Source organism: Bombina bombina, chromosome 6 (genome assembly GCF_027579735.1).
Source record: "Bombina bombina isolate aBomBom1 chromosome 6, aBomBom1.pri, whole genome shotgun sequence".
In the NCBI taxonomy this organism is placed as follows: Eukaryota; Metazoa; Chordata; class Amphibia; order Anura; family Bombinatoridae; genus Bombina; species Bombina bombina.
In genome coordinates, this window is record NC_069504.1 from 285,903,502 (window position 1) to 285,920,156 (window position 16,655).

A 16,655-nucleotide genomic window follows, 5' to 3' on the forward strand; every position below is an offset into this window, starting at 1 on the left:
TGTCCCTTTAAATTGAAACCGGGTGTAAAATTTTGATTTTCAGCTTCAATTATTTTTAATGGAACAATTGTATGTGGACCCCACTGCTTAGAATGGTGGAAAATGTGCTTTTGGAAACTGACAGTAAGCATAATGCCTTCTGACAGCGTTTATTTTTTTTGCTTTGCGAGCTTGCACAAACCTATTTGTGGCTCAATGGAAATGTGCCCTCTGTGTTTATAGATATATGCCGAATATTGGGCCATAAAGAGGGGACGAGTGTCATTAATTTTGTTTTTGTTAGGAACTTTAGGCATCAAAAAAGGGGCAGAGAATACAAGAGAGGGAGACAATATTGTTTGACAAATGAGCTCTTTTGTTTGCAGTGATGTACAGGGGATTTGAGCATTTATATGTACAACTTTCCCTGTCCAGTCGTGACAGAGCATTACTAAATGATTGATGTGAGGGCCAGCAAAACAGGCATTAAATCCGAAACAGGCTTGTCCAATCCACGATAACTATATGTGTGCCTATCAGAGCTAGCTGTGATATTTTTTGATAACAAAAATGTGTAGAATCTGTTTTTTTCATGAAGCCCAGTGTACTACTGCAAAATATTATTTACTCTGGAGATCAGGGAATTATATAATTTTAGCAGACAGTGGGACACAGCTTTGTGACTATTTGTAGTTACATTATAGGCCAGCTGCCTTGGGAAAAGAAAATATTTAAGTTTGTTTCACCCTTTTTTGAGCAGAAATATAGTTAATTAATATTGCAGTTCCAATCTTTTTTTGCAGTTAGTGAAACTGCAGGTTTATATATTTGTAATAAAAAAGCTGTGACTGATAGGCCTTCTGCATTTGTTTGGGGGAAAAACAGGTTATAATAATAATCCTTTTGTGTGCAGTGTGCAAAAGTTTATTTTTTTCTTGTAGTTAGTGCACATTAGTTCCTATTTTTATCTACAGTTATCAAATAATTACTATGACCCTTCATATAATTGAAACCATAATTGCTATTGCAGTGTGGGCACAGTGGCTGCAGCTTGTTACAGGTCATCTACAGCACCATAGTAGTTACTTATCTTCAACATCTGCTGTAGCAGGCAATCTCATGTTCACCCGGAGATGGAGATATGCAGGGCTAACCACACCAGAATTACTAGCATCAGTAGAAGTAGGCCATCTTCTAAGTCCACCCATAAAAGTAAATAGGACAATGAGGGTAACTGAAGGTGTAGTTACTGAACTTACGTTGTTTGGCTCCCAGCCTAGTAGTATGATCAGTACGGGGATTACCAAGCGAGCAATCAGCCTCCATGTATACCTCAACTCTTTAGACTGGTTCTCCTGTCATTGCCGGGATTCCAGCGACTGGATGCTGAATTGTCAAGTTTTCCTTGAGATTCATGAACTTTTTTTAATTGGCTCCCTGATCCAGATTGCGTTGTAGTCAATGCCTTTCTTCAAGGAGCTTATGCGTTCCCTCCTTTTGCCCTCATTTCTCGGACTCTTTTGTTTAGCCAATGTTTTAGGTGCCTCCTTACTCTGATCCCACCCTGGTGGGCGAGTCAGCCATGGTTTGCTCCTCTCCTGAAGATGTGCTCAGCTCCTCCTCATCAGCTTCCCAGTCTCCTGGTGGACGCTCAGAATCGCCCTCACCCTCTTTTGATCCAGGACCATCTGATGCTCTGGGTCTGGCAGATTTCAGAGGATCCTGGTCTTCCAAGGGCCTTTTGCGAGAGTCTTCCCTCTTTCTGCATAAGTCCTGGGCCCCAGGTAATAGAACATATTATGCTTCAACCTGGGCAGTCTGGGTTAGAGGTGTTGATACCTTTTCTATCTCTCCCCTCATGATTGTGAATTTCCTCACTGAACTTTTTTCTCAAAGGGGAGGCATTCCGCAATGTCAATCTTTTCCATTCCGCCTTTTCAGCGGGCCATCTCCCCTTTGTTGGTGTCTCTGATGACAGACATCCTTTGGTCTGCTGCCTTCTTTGGGCTATTCGGTTCAAGAATCCTCCTGAATCTTGTTATTCAAGTCTCTGAGATGTCAATTTAGTTTTTTCCTTCCTCAGGGACTGGCATTATAACCCTTCCCATTCCCTTAAACGACTTCGGTGAAGTTGTCCATGCTACTTTGTCTGGTATCATTTTGACCTAAGGCGTTTCCTTTTCTATTTCCTGCAGGACCAAGTCTTCCTCTATGGCTCTGCTCTACTCTTATTTTCCAGAGGATCCACAACTCTGTGTCGCCCTTTGCCTCAAAACTTACCTTTCTAGGAGTGAGGGACTTTGTGGTTCTTCTTTGGGTCCTCTTTTCATTTCCTTCACTCCTCCTCACCACCTGTTGTCTACCCTTTTTTTGGTTAGGTGGATTAGATGGATCATGGCAGAGGTAGGATTTTTTCTGATTTTGGAGCTTATTGTGTTAGGGGTGCTGTGGTCTCTCATGCTTTTCTGTCAGGTTGTAGACTTCAGGATTTGTTGGCAGCAGCAGATTGGTCCTCGGCCTCTGTTTCCTCTGGTAATTGCTGGCTGCATTGTCAAAAGGGGCTCTAGGCACCTGTTGCCCTCTTCTTCCTATTGTGGTGTATTTTTGGGGTTTATATACTGTCAGGCCTACCTGTCTAGTTCAGCAAGCTTGCTGGCTGCTACTGCCCCTCCTACCCCTGCCCTCTCTTATCTGTGGTAGTCATTATCTGTCAATGCTAAATCCTCATGTAACTGCTGGCCACTGTGTCCAAGGGGCTCTAGGCACCTGTTGTCTTCCTCCTATCCTGGAGGTGCATTTTGGAGGTTTATTTACTGCCAGGCCTACCTATCTAGTTCAGTAAGTGTGCTGCCTGCTGCTGTCACTCATATCAATTTCCTACATGCTCTGTGGTGGTCATCTTCCTTCAATGTCAAATCCTCAGAGAACTGCTGGCTGCTATGTGCCTGTGGCCCAAATCCTCTCCTGGAGATGTATTTTTGAGGTTTATGTACTTTCATGCCTACCTACCTAGTTTAGTAAGTCTTCTGCCTGATGCTGCCACCACTCCTACTTCTGCCCTACCTGATCTGTGGTGGTCATCATCCGTCAATGTCAAATGCGTAGGGAACTGCCCTCCCGAACCTGGAGGTGTATTTTTGAGGATTATGAGTGTCAGGACTCATCTATCTAATTCATTAAGTCTGCTGCCTGCTTCTGCTGCTGCCACTCCTGCTCCTGCCCTCCCTGCCCTGTGGTGGTCATCATCCCAATGCTCTTTTCCTCCCCTGGATATGTATTTTTGAGGCTCATGTACTGTCTTGCCTACCTGTTTAGTTTAGTTACTCTGCTGCTGCTGCAACTCTTGCACCTGCCCTGCTTGCTCTGTGGAAGTCTTCTTCCGTCATTGCTAAATCCTCAGAAAACTGCTGGCCGCTGTATCCAAGGAACTCGTATTCCAGTTAGCAATGAAGGTTTGAACTTGTTGCCATTTCCTAGCAGTGTAATTTTGTTGGTAAAAGGAATGTTTTGTTGGCTTCCCATAGCCTTTAATAGGAGGTAAAGAATTTTGGCTTGACCGAAAATATCTTCTGAATATTCGGCCAAATGTAACGGCCAGTGACAGAAATTCTGACCAACTGAATTGATTGGAAAACTCACACCTACAATTTAGGAAGAACGACATTTTTTGCTTGTAGGTCTGCTTCTAGACTATTACATTTGTGGGCACATAAAAAAATGTACATCTATCTGTATCTTCTTTTTATTATTATTAATTAATTAATTAATACTTCTGCTTTTTAACTACCTGACTTTGCAAATACACAGCAAATGCCATCTTTGAGATTTTGTGGTGCAACAGCTCCCCTTTGAACTTCTATTGTTACTGTCTCTTTCAATAATTTTATTTATAAATATAAACAAAAAAACTTTTTTTATGTGTTAAGAAAATAAACTTACCTAGATTTAAGTCAGAAAGTGGGACTGCATAGTCATATCCATGTTTTTTTTTAAATGCCTGTAAACATTTTTCTCTGGTCTGTCCAATTGTATCACAATCTAAAACTGTAACGTTAATGTCTTCACTAGAAATGTGTTGATTTTCTTCTTCTGACAATGAAGGAAATTTCACAATGAGCTCCTGAAAAACATGATTGTGTCTACATAAAAAAAACATTTTTGTGCATCTGACAAAGTTAATTCAAATATCAACCCACAAATTTGGATTATGAGCTCAAAATAAGCTGACAGTAAAACATATAGGCCTAGATTTAGAGTTCGGCGGTAAAAGGGCTGTTAACGCTCCGCGGGTTTTTTTCTGGCCGCACCATAAATTTAACTCTGGTATCGAGAGTTCAAACAAATGCTGCGTTAGGCTCCAAAAAAGGAGCGTAGAGCATTTTTACCGCAAATGCAACTCTCGATACCAGAGTTGCTTACGGACGCGGCCGGCCTCAAAAACGTGCTCGTGCACGATTCTCCCATAGGAAACAATGGGGCTGTTTGAGCTGAAAAAAAACCTAACACCTGCAAAAAAGCAGCGTTCAGCTCCTAACGCAGCCCCATTGTTTCCTATGGGGAAACACTTCCTACGTCTGCACCTAACACCATAACATGTACCCCGAGTCTAAACGCCCCTAACCTTACACTTATTAACCCCTAATCTGCCGCCCCCGCTATCGCTGACCCCTGCATTACACTTTTAACCCCTAATCTTCCGCTCCGTAAACCGCCGCCACCTACGTTATCCCTATGTACCCCTAATCTGCTGCCCTAACATCGCCGACCCCTATGTTATATTTATTAACCCCTAATCTGCCCCCCACAACGTCGCCGACACCTACCTACACTTATTAACCCCTAATCTGCCGAGCGGACCTGAGCGCTACTATAATAAATGTATTAACCCCTAATCCGCCTCACTAACCCTATCATAAATAGTATTAACCCCTAATCTGCCCTCCCTAACATCGCCGACACCTAACTTCAATTATTAACCCCTAATCTGCCGACCGGAGCTCACCGCTATTCTAATAAATGTATTAACCCCTAAAGCTAAGTCTAACCCTAACACTAACACCCCCCTAACTTAAATATAATTTACATCTAACGAAATAAATTAACTCTTATTAAATAACTTATTCCTATTTAAAGCTAAATACTTACCTGTAAAATAAATCATAATATAGCTACAATATAAATTACATTTATATTATAGCTATTTTAGGATTAATATTTATTTTACAGGCAACTTTGTAATTATTTTAACCAGGTACAATAGCTATTAAATAGTTAAGAACTATTTAATAGTTACCTAGTTAAAATAATTACAAATTGACCTGTAAAATAAATCCTAACCTAAGTTATAATTAAACCTAACACTACCCTATCAATAAAATAATTAAATAAACTACCTACAATTACCTACAATTAACCTAACACTACACTATCAATAAATTAAATAAACACAATTGCTACAAATAAATACAATTAAATAAACTAGCTAAAGTACAAAAAATAAAAAAGAACTAAGTTACAGAAAATAAAAAAATATTTACAAACATAAGAAAAATATTACAACAATTTTAAACTAATTACACCTACTCTAAGCCCCCTAATAAAATAACAAAGACCCCCAAAATAAAAAATTCCCTACCCTATTCTAAAATACAAAAATTACAAGCTCTTTTACCTTACCAGCCCTGAACAGGGCCCTTTGCGGGGCATGCCCCAAGAATTTCAGCTCTTTTGCCTGTAAAAAAAAACATACAATACCCCCCCCCCAACATTACAACCCACCACCCACATACCCCTAATCTAACCCAAACCCCCCTTAAATAAACCTAACACTAAGCCCCTGAAGATCTTCCTACCTTGTCTTCACCTCACCAGGTATCACCGATCCGTCCTGGCTCCAAGATCTTCATCCAACCCAAGCGGGGGTTGGCGATCCATAATCCGGTGCTCCAAAGTCTTCCTCCTATCCGGCAAGAAGAGGACATCCGGACCGGCAAACATCTTCTCCAAGTGGCATCTTCTATGTTCTTCCATCCGATGACGACCGGCTCCATCTTGAAGACCTCCAGCGCGGATCCATCCTCTTCTTCCGACGACTAGACGACGAATGACGGTTCCTTTAAGGGACGTCATCCAAGATGGCGTCCCTCGAATTCCGATTGGCTGATAGGATTCTATCAGCCAATCGGAATTAAGGTAGGAATTTTCTGATTGGCTGATGGAATCAGCCAATCAGAATCAAGTTCAATCCGATTGGCCGATCCCATCAGCCAATCAGATTGAGCTCGCATTCTATTGGCTGTTCCGATCAGCCAATAGAATGCGAGCTCAATCTGATTGGCTGATTGGATCAGCCAATCGGATTGAACTTGATTCTGATTGGCTGATTCCATCAGCCAATCAGAAAATTCCTACCTTAATTCCGATTGGCTGATAGAATCCTATCAGCCAATCGGAATTCGAGGGACGCCATCTTGGATGACGTCCCTTAAAGGAACCGTCATTCGTCGTCTAGTCGTCGGAAGAAGAGGATGGATCCGCGCTGGAGGTCTTCAAGATGGAGCCGGTCGTCATCGGATGGAAGAACATAGAAGATGCCGCTTGGAGAAGATGTTTGCCGGTCCGGATGTCCTCTTCTTGCCGGATAGGAGGAAGACTTTGGAGCACCGGATTATGGATCGCCAACCCCCGCTTGGGTTGGATGAAGATCTTGGAGCCAGGACGGATCGGTGATACCTGGTGAGGTGAAGACAAGGTAGGAAGATCTTCAGGGGCTTAGTGTTAGGTTTATTTAAGGGGGGTTTGGGTTAGATTAGGGGTATGTGGGTGGTGGGTTGTAATGTTGGGGGGGGGGTATTGTATGTTTTTTTTTACAGGCAAAAGAGCTGAAATTCTTGGGGCATGCCCCGCAAAGGGCCCTGTTCAGGGCTGGTAAGGTAAAAGAGCTTGTCATTTTTGTATTTTAGAATAGGGTAGGGAATTTTTTATTTTGGGGGTCTTTGTTATTTTATTAGGGGGCTTAGAGTAGGTGTAATTAGTTTAAAATTGTTGTAATATTTTTCTTATGTTTGTAAATATTTTTTTATTTTTTGTACTTTAGCTAGTTTATTTAATTGTATTTATTTGTAGCAATTGTGTTTATTTAATTTATTGATAGTGTAGTGTTAGGTTAATTGTAGGTAATTGTAGGTAGTTTATTTAATTATTTTATTGATAGGGTAGTGTTAGGTTTAATTATATCTTAGGTTAGGATTTATTTTACAGGTCAATTTGTAATTATTTTAACTAGGTAACTATTAAATAGTTCTTAACTATTTAATAGCTATTGTACCTGGTTAAAATAATTACAAAGTTGCCTGTAAAATAAATATTAATCCTAAAATAGCTATAATATAAATGTAATTTATATTGTAGCTATATTATGATTTATTTTACAGGTAAGTATTTAGCTTTAAATAGGAATAAGTTATTTAATAAGAGTTAATTTATTTTGTTAGATGTAAATTATATTTAAGTTAGGGGGGTGTTAGTGTTAGGGTTAGACTTAGCTTTAGGGGTTAATACATTTATTAGAATAGCGGTGAGCTCCGGTCGGCAGATTAGGGGTTAATAATTGAAGTTAGGTGTCGGCGATGTTAGGGAGGGCAGATTAGGGGTTAATACTATTTATGATAGGGTTAGTGAGGCGGGTTAGGGGTTAATAACTTTATTATAGTAGCGCTCAGGTCCGCTCGGCAGATTAGGGGTTAATAAGTGTAGGCAGGTGTCGGCGACGTTGAGGGGGGCAGGTTAGGGGTTAATAAATATAATATAGGGGTCGGCGGTGTTAGGGGCAGCAGATTAGGGGTACATAGGGATAACGTAGGTGGCGGCGATTTGCGGTCGGAAGATTAGGGGTTAATTATTTTAAGTAGCTTGCGGCGACGTTGTGGGGGGCAGATTAGGGGTTAATAAATATAATATAGGGGTCGGCGGGGTTAGGGGCAGCAGATTAGGGGTACATAAGTATAACGTAGGTGGCGGTCGGCAGATTAGGGGTTAAAAATTTAAATCGAGTGGCGGCGATGTGGGGGGACCTCGGTTTAGGGGTACATAGGTAGTTTATGGGTGTTAGTGTACTTTAGGGTACAGTAGTTAAGAGCTTTATAAACCGGCGTTAGCCAGAAAGCTCTTAACTCCTGCTATTTTCAGGCGGCTGGAATCTTGTCGTTAGAGCTCTAACGCTCACTGCAGAAACGACTCTAAATACCAGCGTTAGAAAGATCCCATTGAAAAGATAGGCTACGCAAATGGCGTAGGGGGATCTGCGGTATGGAAAAGTCGCGGCTGAAAAGTGAGCGTTAGACCCTTTAATCACTGACTCCAAATACCAGCGGGCGGCCAAAACCAGCGTTAGGAGCCTCTAACGCTGGTTTTGACGGCTACCGCCGAACTCTAAATCTAGGCCTTAGATTTTATTCTATTAAAGGGACACTAAATTAAACGTTCATGATTTAGATTGAGCATAGAGTTTTAAGAGACTTCTCAATTTACTTCCAGTATCAAATTGTGCACAGTTTTTTTATGCACATTTTATGAGGCTTCAAGTCCTACTGAGCCCTTAAAAGGGCCTTTTGCGGGGCATTGCCCCAAAGTAATAAGCTCTTCTACCTGTACCTGTAAAAAATAATAAAACAACCCCCCCAACAGTAAAACCCACCACCCCCACAACCAACACCCCAAATAAAATACTATCTAAAAAAATCTAAGCTCCCCATTGCCCTGAGAAGAGCATTTGAATGGGCATTGCCCTTAAAAGGGCAGTTAGCTCTTTTGCAGGCCCAAAGTCCCTAACCTAAAAATAAAACCCACCCAATGCACCTTTAAAAAAACCTAACACTAACCCCCTGAAGATCGACTTACCGGGAGAAGTCTTCATCCAAGCCGGGCCGAGGTCCTCAATGAAGCCGGGAGAAGTCTTCATCCAAGCCGGGCGAAGTGGTCTTCCAGATGGGCAGAAGTCTTCATCCAGACGGCATCTTCTATCTTCATCCATCCGGCGTGGAGCGGGTCCATCTTCAAGACATCCGACACAGAGCATCCTCTTCATCCGACGACTAAAGTTGAATGAAGGTACTTTTAAGTGACGTTATCCAAGATGGCATCCCTTAGATTCCGATTGGCTGATAGAATTCAATCAGCCAATAGGATTGAGCTTGCATTCTATTGGCTGATTAGAACAGCCAATAGAATGCGAGCTCAATCCTATTGGGTGATTGGATCAGCCAATAGGATTGAACTTCAATCCAATTGGCTGATTGCATCAGTCAATAGGATTTTTTCTACCTTAATTCCGATTGGCTGATAGAATTCTATCAGCCAATCGGAATCTAAGGGGCGCCACCTTGTATGGCGTCACTTAAAGGTACCTTCATTCAACTTTAGTAGTTGGATGAAGAGGATGCTCTGCGTCGGATGTCTTGAAGATGGAGCCGCTCCGCGCCGGATGGATGAAGATGTCGTCTGGATGAAAACTTCTGCCCGTCTGGAGGACCACTTCGCCTGGCTTGGATGAAGACTTCTCCCGGCTTCATTGAGGACCTTGGGCCGGCTTGGATGAAGACATCTCCCGGTAAGTCGATCTTCAGGGGGTTAGTGTTAGTTTTTTTTAAAGGCGTATTGGGTAGGTTTTATTTTTAGGTTAGGGGCTTTGGGCCTGCAAAATAGCTAACTGCCCTTTTAAGGGCAATGCCCATCCAAATGCCCTTTTCAGGGCAATGGGGAGCTTAGGTTTTTTAGATAGTATTTTATTTGGGGGGTTGGTTGTGTGGGTGGTGGGTTTTACTGTTGGGGGGGTTGTTTTTATTTTTTTTTACAGGTAAAAGAGCTGATTACTTTGGGGCAATTCCCCAGCAAAAGGCTCTTTTAAGGGCTATTGGTAGTTTAGTTTAGGCTAGGGTTTTTTTATTTTGGGGGGGCTTTTTTTATTTTGATAGGGCTATTAGATTAGGTGTAATTAGTTTAAATACCTGTAATTTGTTTATTATTTTCTGTGATTTAGTGGGGTTTTTTTTGGTACTTTAGCTAATTTAATTTAGGTAATTTTATTTAATTTAGTTAATTTATTTAATTATAGTGTAGTGTTAGGTGTTAGTGTAACTTAGGTTATGTTTTATTTTACAGGTAAATTTGTATTTATTTTAGCTAGGTAGTTATTAAATAGTTAATAACTATTTAATAACTATTCTACCTAGTTAAAATAAATACAAACTTGCCTGTGAAATAAAAATAAACCCTAAGCTAGCTACAATGTAATTATTAGTTATATTGTAGCTAGCTTAGGGTTCATTTTATAGGTAAGTATTTAGTTTTAAATAGAAATTTAGTTAAGTATAGTAATTTTTTTTAGATTTATTTTAATTATATTTAAGTTAGGGGGTGTTAGGGGATGTTAGGGTTAGACTTAGGTTTAGGGGTTAATAACTTTAATATACTGGTGGCGACGTTGGGGGCGGCAGATTAGGGGTTAATAAATGTAGGTAGGAGGCGGCGATGTTAGGGATGGCAGATTAGGGGTTAATAAATATAATGTAGGTTTCGGCGATGTTGGGGGCAGGGGATTAGGGGTTTATAAGTATATTGTAGGTGGCGGCGGTGTCTGGAGCGGCAGATTAGGGGTTAATAAATATAATGCAGGTGTCGGCGATGTCGGGGGTAGCAGATTAGGGGTTAATAAGTGTAAGTTTAGGGGTGTTTAGACTCAGGGTTCATGTTAGGGTGTTAGGTGTAACATAAATTTTATTTCCCTATAGGAATCAATGAGGCTGCGTTACTGAGTTTTACACTGCTTTTTTGCAGGTGTTAGACTTTTTCTCAGCCGGCTCTCCCCGTTGATTCCTATGGGGAAATTGTGCACGAGCACGTTACACCAGCTCACCACTGACTTAAGCAGCGCTGGTATTGAAGTGAGATTTGGAGCTAAATTTTGCTCTGCGCTCACTTTTTGTCTTTTAGCGCCGGGTTTGTAAAAACTTGTAATACCAGCGCTGCATGTAAGTGAGCGGTGAGAAAAAACTGCTCATTAGCACCACACAGCTCATAACGCAAAACTCGTAATCTAGCCGTATGGTTTTTATAAAAGGTAATTTTTTTATTTTTTTTACACATATAATACAATTTTACAGGGATCAGTAAAAATCTACATGACAAGAATCATAGCTGTCCTAAAGTGTTTTTAGATATGAGACCTATACTCAGTGGCAGTTCTAGAACTTAATATTTTGTGGGGCTAACAAAGGTGGTGAACATAATACACGAAGACCTTTGCTTTAAGGGGTTGCTATACATGGATTTGGAGCCGTCACTTCACTACACTCTTTAATTTTAGTTTGCCAACTTCATCTTACTAATACTAGTCATAGTGTAAGGGGCAAGTCTTTCTTTCATGTAATTAGCAAGAGTCCATGAGCTAGTGACGTATGGGATATACATTCCTACCAGGAGGGGCAAAGTTTCCCAAACCTCAAAATGCCTATAAATACACCCCTCACCACACCCACAAATCAGTTTTACAAACTTTGCCTCCCATGGAGGTGGTGAAGTAAGTTTGTGCTAGATTCTACGTTGATATGCGCTTCACAGCAGGCTGGAGCCCGGTTTTCCTCTCAGCGTGCAGTGAATGTCTGAGGGATGTGAAGAGAGTATTGCCTATTTGAATTCAATCATCTCCTTCTACGGGGTCTATTTCATAGGTTCTCTGTTATAGGTCGTAGAGATTCATCTCTTACCTCCCTTTTCAGATCGACGATATACTCTTATATATACCATTTCCTCTACTGATTCTCGTTTCAGTACTGGTTTGGCTTTCTACTACATGTAGATGAGTGTCCTGGGGTAAGTAAGTCTTATTTTTGTGACACTCTAAGCTATGGTTGGGCACTTTTATATAAAGTTCTAAATATATGTGTTTAAACATTTATTTGCCTTGATTCAGGATGTTCAACATTCCTTATTTCAGACAGTCAGTTTCATTATTTGGGATAATGCATTTGAATAATCAATTTTTCTTACCTTAAAATTTGACTTTTTTTCCTGTGGGCTGTTAGGCTCGCGGGGGCTGAAAAAAAATTTTCTTTGTCATTTCCGGCGTCATACTTGTCGCCGGAAGTTGCATCATTTTTTTGACGTTTTTGCACCAAAAATGTCGGCGTCACCGGATGTGGCGTCATTTTTGCATTTAGGCGCCAAATAATGTGGGCGACTTTTTTGGCGCTAAAAAATATGGGCGTCATTATTGTCTCCACATTATTTAAGTCTCATTGTTTATTTGCTTCTGGTTGCTAGAAGCTTGTTCATTGGCATTTTTTCCCATTCCTGAAACTGTCATTTAAGGAATTTGATCAATTTTGCTTTATATGTTGTTTTTTCTATTACATATTGCAAGATGTCTCAGATTGACCCTGAATCAGAAGATACTTCTGGAAAATTGCTGCCTGATGCTGGATCTACCAAAGTTAAGTGTATTTGTTGTAAACTTGTGGTAACTGTTCCTCCGGCTGTTGTTTGTAATGAATGTCATGACAAACTTGTTAATGCAGATAATATTTCCTTTAGTAATGTTCCATTACCTGTTGCTGTTCCATCAACATCTAATATTCAGGGTGTTCCTGTTAACATAAGAGATTTTGTTTCTAAATCTATTAATAAGGCTATGTCTGTTATTCCTCCTTCTAGTAAACGTAAAAGGTGTTTTAAAACTTCTCATTTTTCAGATGAATTTTTAAATGAACATCATCATTCTGATTCTGAGAATGATTTTTCTGGTTCAGATGATTCTGTTTCAGAGGTTGATATTGATAAATCTTCATATTTATTTAAAATGGAATTTATTCGTTCTTTACTTAAAGAAGTCTTAATTGCATTAGAAATAGAGGAATCTGTTCCTCTTGATACTAAATCTAAACGTTTGAATACAGTTTTTAAACCTCCTGTAGTTATTCCAGAGGTTTTTCCCGTCCCTGATGCTATTTCTGAAGTAATTTCTAGGGAATGGAATAATTTGGGTAATTCATTTACTCCTTCTAAACGGTTTAAGCAATTATATCCGGTGCCATCTGACAGATTAGAGTTTTGGGACAAAATCCCTAAGGTTGATGGGGCTATCTCCACTCTTGCTAAACGTACTACTATTCCTACGGCAGATAGTACTTCCTTTAAGGATCCTTTAGATAGGAAAATTGAATCCTTTCTAAGAAAAGCTTACTTATGTTCAGGTAATCTTCTTAGACCTGCTATATCTTTGGCGGATGTTGCTGCAGCTTCAACTTTCTGGTTGGAAGCTTTAGCACAACAAGTAACAGATCATAATATTCATAGCATTGTTAATCTTCTTCAACATGCTAATAACTTTATTTGTGATGCCATCTTTGATATCATTAGGGTTGATGTCAGGTATATGTCTTTAGCTATTTTAGCTAGAAGAGCTTTATGGCTTAAAACTTGGAATGCTGATATGTCTTCTAAGTCAACTTTGCTTTCCCTTTCTTTCCAAGGTAATAAATTGTTTGGTTCACAGTTGGATTCTATTATTTCAACTGTTACTGGGGGGAAAGGAACTTTTTTACCACAGGATAAAAAATCTAAAGGTAAATTTAGGTCTGCTAATCGTTTTCGTTCCTTTCGTCACAATAAGGAACAAAAACCTGATCCTTCCCCTACAGGAGCGGTATCAGTTTGGAAACCATCTCCAGTCTGGAATAAATCCAAGCCTTTTAGAAAGCCAAAGCCAGCTCCCAAATCCACATGAAGGTGCGGCCCTCATTCCAGCCCAGCTGGTAGGGGCAGATTACGATTTTTCAAAGAAATTTGGATCAAATCGATTCACAATCTTTGGATTCAGAATATTGTTTCACAAGGGTACAGAATAGGCTTCAAGATAAGGCCTCCTGCAAGAAGATTTTTTCTTTCCCGTGTCCCAATAAATCCAGTGAAGGCTCAAGCATTTCTGAAATGTGTTTCAGATCTAGAGTTGGCTGGAGTAATTGTGCCAGTTCCAGTTTTGGAACAGGGGCTGGGGTTTTACTCAAATCTCTTCATTGTACCAAAGAAGGAGAATTCCTTCAGACCAGTTCTGGATTTAAAAATATTGAATCGTTATGTAAGGATACCAACATTCAAAATGGTAACTATAAGGACTATTCTGCCTTTTGTTCAGCAAGGGCATTATATGTCCACAATAGATTTACAAGATGCATATCTGCATATTCCGATTCATCCAGATCACTATCAGTTTCTGAGATTCTCTTTTCTAGACAATCATTACCAGTTTGTGGCTCTGCCGTTTGGCCTAGCAACAGCTCCAAGGATTTTTACAAAGGTTCTCGGTGCCCTTCTATCTGTAATCAGAGAACAGGGTATTGTGGTATTTCCTTATTTGGACGATATCTTGGTACTTGCTCAGTCTTCACATTTAGCAGAATCTCATACAAATCGACTTGTATCGTTTCTTCAAGAACATGGTTGGAGGATCAATTTACCAAAGAGTTCATTGATTCCTCAGACAAGGGTAACCTTTTTAGGTTTCCAGATAGATTCAGTGTCCATGACTCTGTCACTGACGGACAAGAGACGTCTAAAATTAGTTTCAGCTTGTCGAAACCTTCAGTCTCAATCATTCCCTTCGGTAGCCTTATGCATGGAAATTCTAGGTCTTATGACTGCTGCATCGGACGCGATCCCCTTTGCTCGTTTTCACATGCGACCTCTTCAGCTTTGTATGCTGAACCAGTGGTGCAGGGATTATACAAAGATATCACAATTAATATCTTTAAAACCGATTGTTCGACACTCTCTGACGTGGTGGACAGACCACCATCGTTTAGTTCAGGGGTCTTCTTTTGTTCTTCCGGCCTGGACTGTGATCTCAACAGATGCAAGTCTGACAGGTTGGGGAGCTGTATTGGGGTCTCTGACAGCACAAGGGGTTTGGGAATCTCAGGAGGTGAGATTACCAATCAACATTTTGGAACTCTGTGCGATTTTCAGAGCTCCTCAGTTGTGGCCTCTTCTGAAGAGAGAGTCGTTCATTTGTTTTCAGACAGACAATGTCACAACCGTGGCATATGTCAATCATCAAGGAGGGACTCACAGTCCTCTGGCTATGAAAGAAGTATCTTGAATACTTGTATGGGCGGAATCCAGCTCCTGTCTAATTTCTGCGGTTCATATCCCAGGTATAGACAATTGGGAAGCGGATTATCTCAGTCGCCAAACATTACATCCGGGCGAATGGTCTCTTCACCCAGAGGTATTTCTTCAGATTGTTCAAATGTGGGGACTTCCAGAAATAGATCTGATGGCTTCTCATCTAAACAAGAAACTTCCCAGGTATCTGTCCAGATCCAGGGATCCTCAGGCGGAAGCAGTGGATGCATTGTCACTTCCTTGGAAGTATCATCCTGCCTATATCTTTCCTCCTCTAGTTCTTCTTCGAAGAGTGATTTCCAAGATTCTAAAGGAGCGTTCGTTTGTTCTGCTGGTAGCTCCAGCATGGCCTCACAGGTTTTGGTATGCGGATCTTGTCCGGATGGCTACTTGCCAACCGTGGACTCTTCCGTTAAGACCAGACCTTCTATCGCAAGGTCCTTTTTTCCATCAGGATCTCAAATCCTTAAACTTGAAGGTATGGAGATTGAACGCTTGATTCTCAGTCATATAGGTTTCTCTGACTCCGTAATTAATACTATGTTACAGGCTCGTAAATCTGTTTCTAGGAAGATATATTATCGAGTCTGGAAGACTTACATTTCTTGGTGTTCTTCTCATCATTTTTCTTGGCATTCTTTTAGAATCCCTAGAATTTTACAGTTTCTTCAGGATGGTTTGGATAAAGGTTTGTCTGCAAGTTCCTTGAAAGGACAAATCTCTGCTCTTTCTGTTCTTTTTCACAGAAAGATTGCTAATCTTCCTGATATTCATTGTTTTGTACAGGCTTTGGTTCGTATAAAACCTGTCATTAAGTCAATTTCTCCTCCTTGGAGTTTGAATTTGGTTCTGGGGGCTCTTCAAGCTCCTCCGTTTGAACCTATGCATTCGCTGGATATTAAATTACTTTCTTGGAAAGTTTTGTTTCTTTTGGCCATCTCTTCTGCTAGAAGAGTTTCTGAATTATCTGCTCTTTCTTGTGAGTCTCCTTTTCTGATTTTTCATCAGGATAAGGCGGTGTTGCGAACTTCATTTAAATTTTTACCTAAGGTTGTGAATTCTAACAACATTAGTAGAGAAATTGTGGTTCCTTCTTTGTGTCCTAATCCTAAGACCTCTAAGGAAAGATTGTTGCATTCTTTGGATGTAGTTAGAGCTTTGAAATATTATGTTGAAGCTGCTAAAGATTTCCAAAAGACTTCTAGTCTATTTGTTATCTTTTCTGGTTCTAGGAAAGGTCAGAAGGCTTCTGCCTTTTCTTTGGCATCTTGGTTAAAGTCTTTGATTCATCATGCTTATGTCGAGTCGGGTAGAACTCCGCCTCAAAGGATTACAGCTCATTCGACTAGGTCAGTCTCTACTTCCTGGGCATTTAGGAATGAAGCTTCGGTTGATCAGATTTGCAAAGCAGCAACTTGGTCTTCTTTGCATACTTTTACAAAATTCTACCATTTTGATGTGTTTTCTTCTTCTGAAGCAGTTTTTGGTAGAAAAGTACT

General features: G+C 40.4%; 1 protein-coding gene across 1 annotated transcript in view; it reads right to left on the reverse strand.

The window, feature by feature from the left end:
• Positions 1 to 16,655, reverse strand: part of PLXNC1 (plexin C1) — a 483,607-nt gene that overhangs the window by 129,914 nt on the left and 337,038 nt on the right. Inside the window, exon 22 of the mRNA XM_053716896.1 lies at positions 3,919 to 4,099. Coding sequence (XP_053572871.1) covers positions 3,919 to 4,099 — 181 coding nt within the window. The remainder of the gene's footprint in view (positions 1 to 3,918; positions 4,100 to 16,655) is intronic.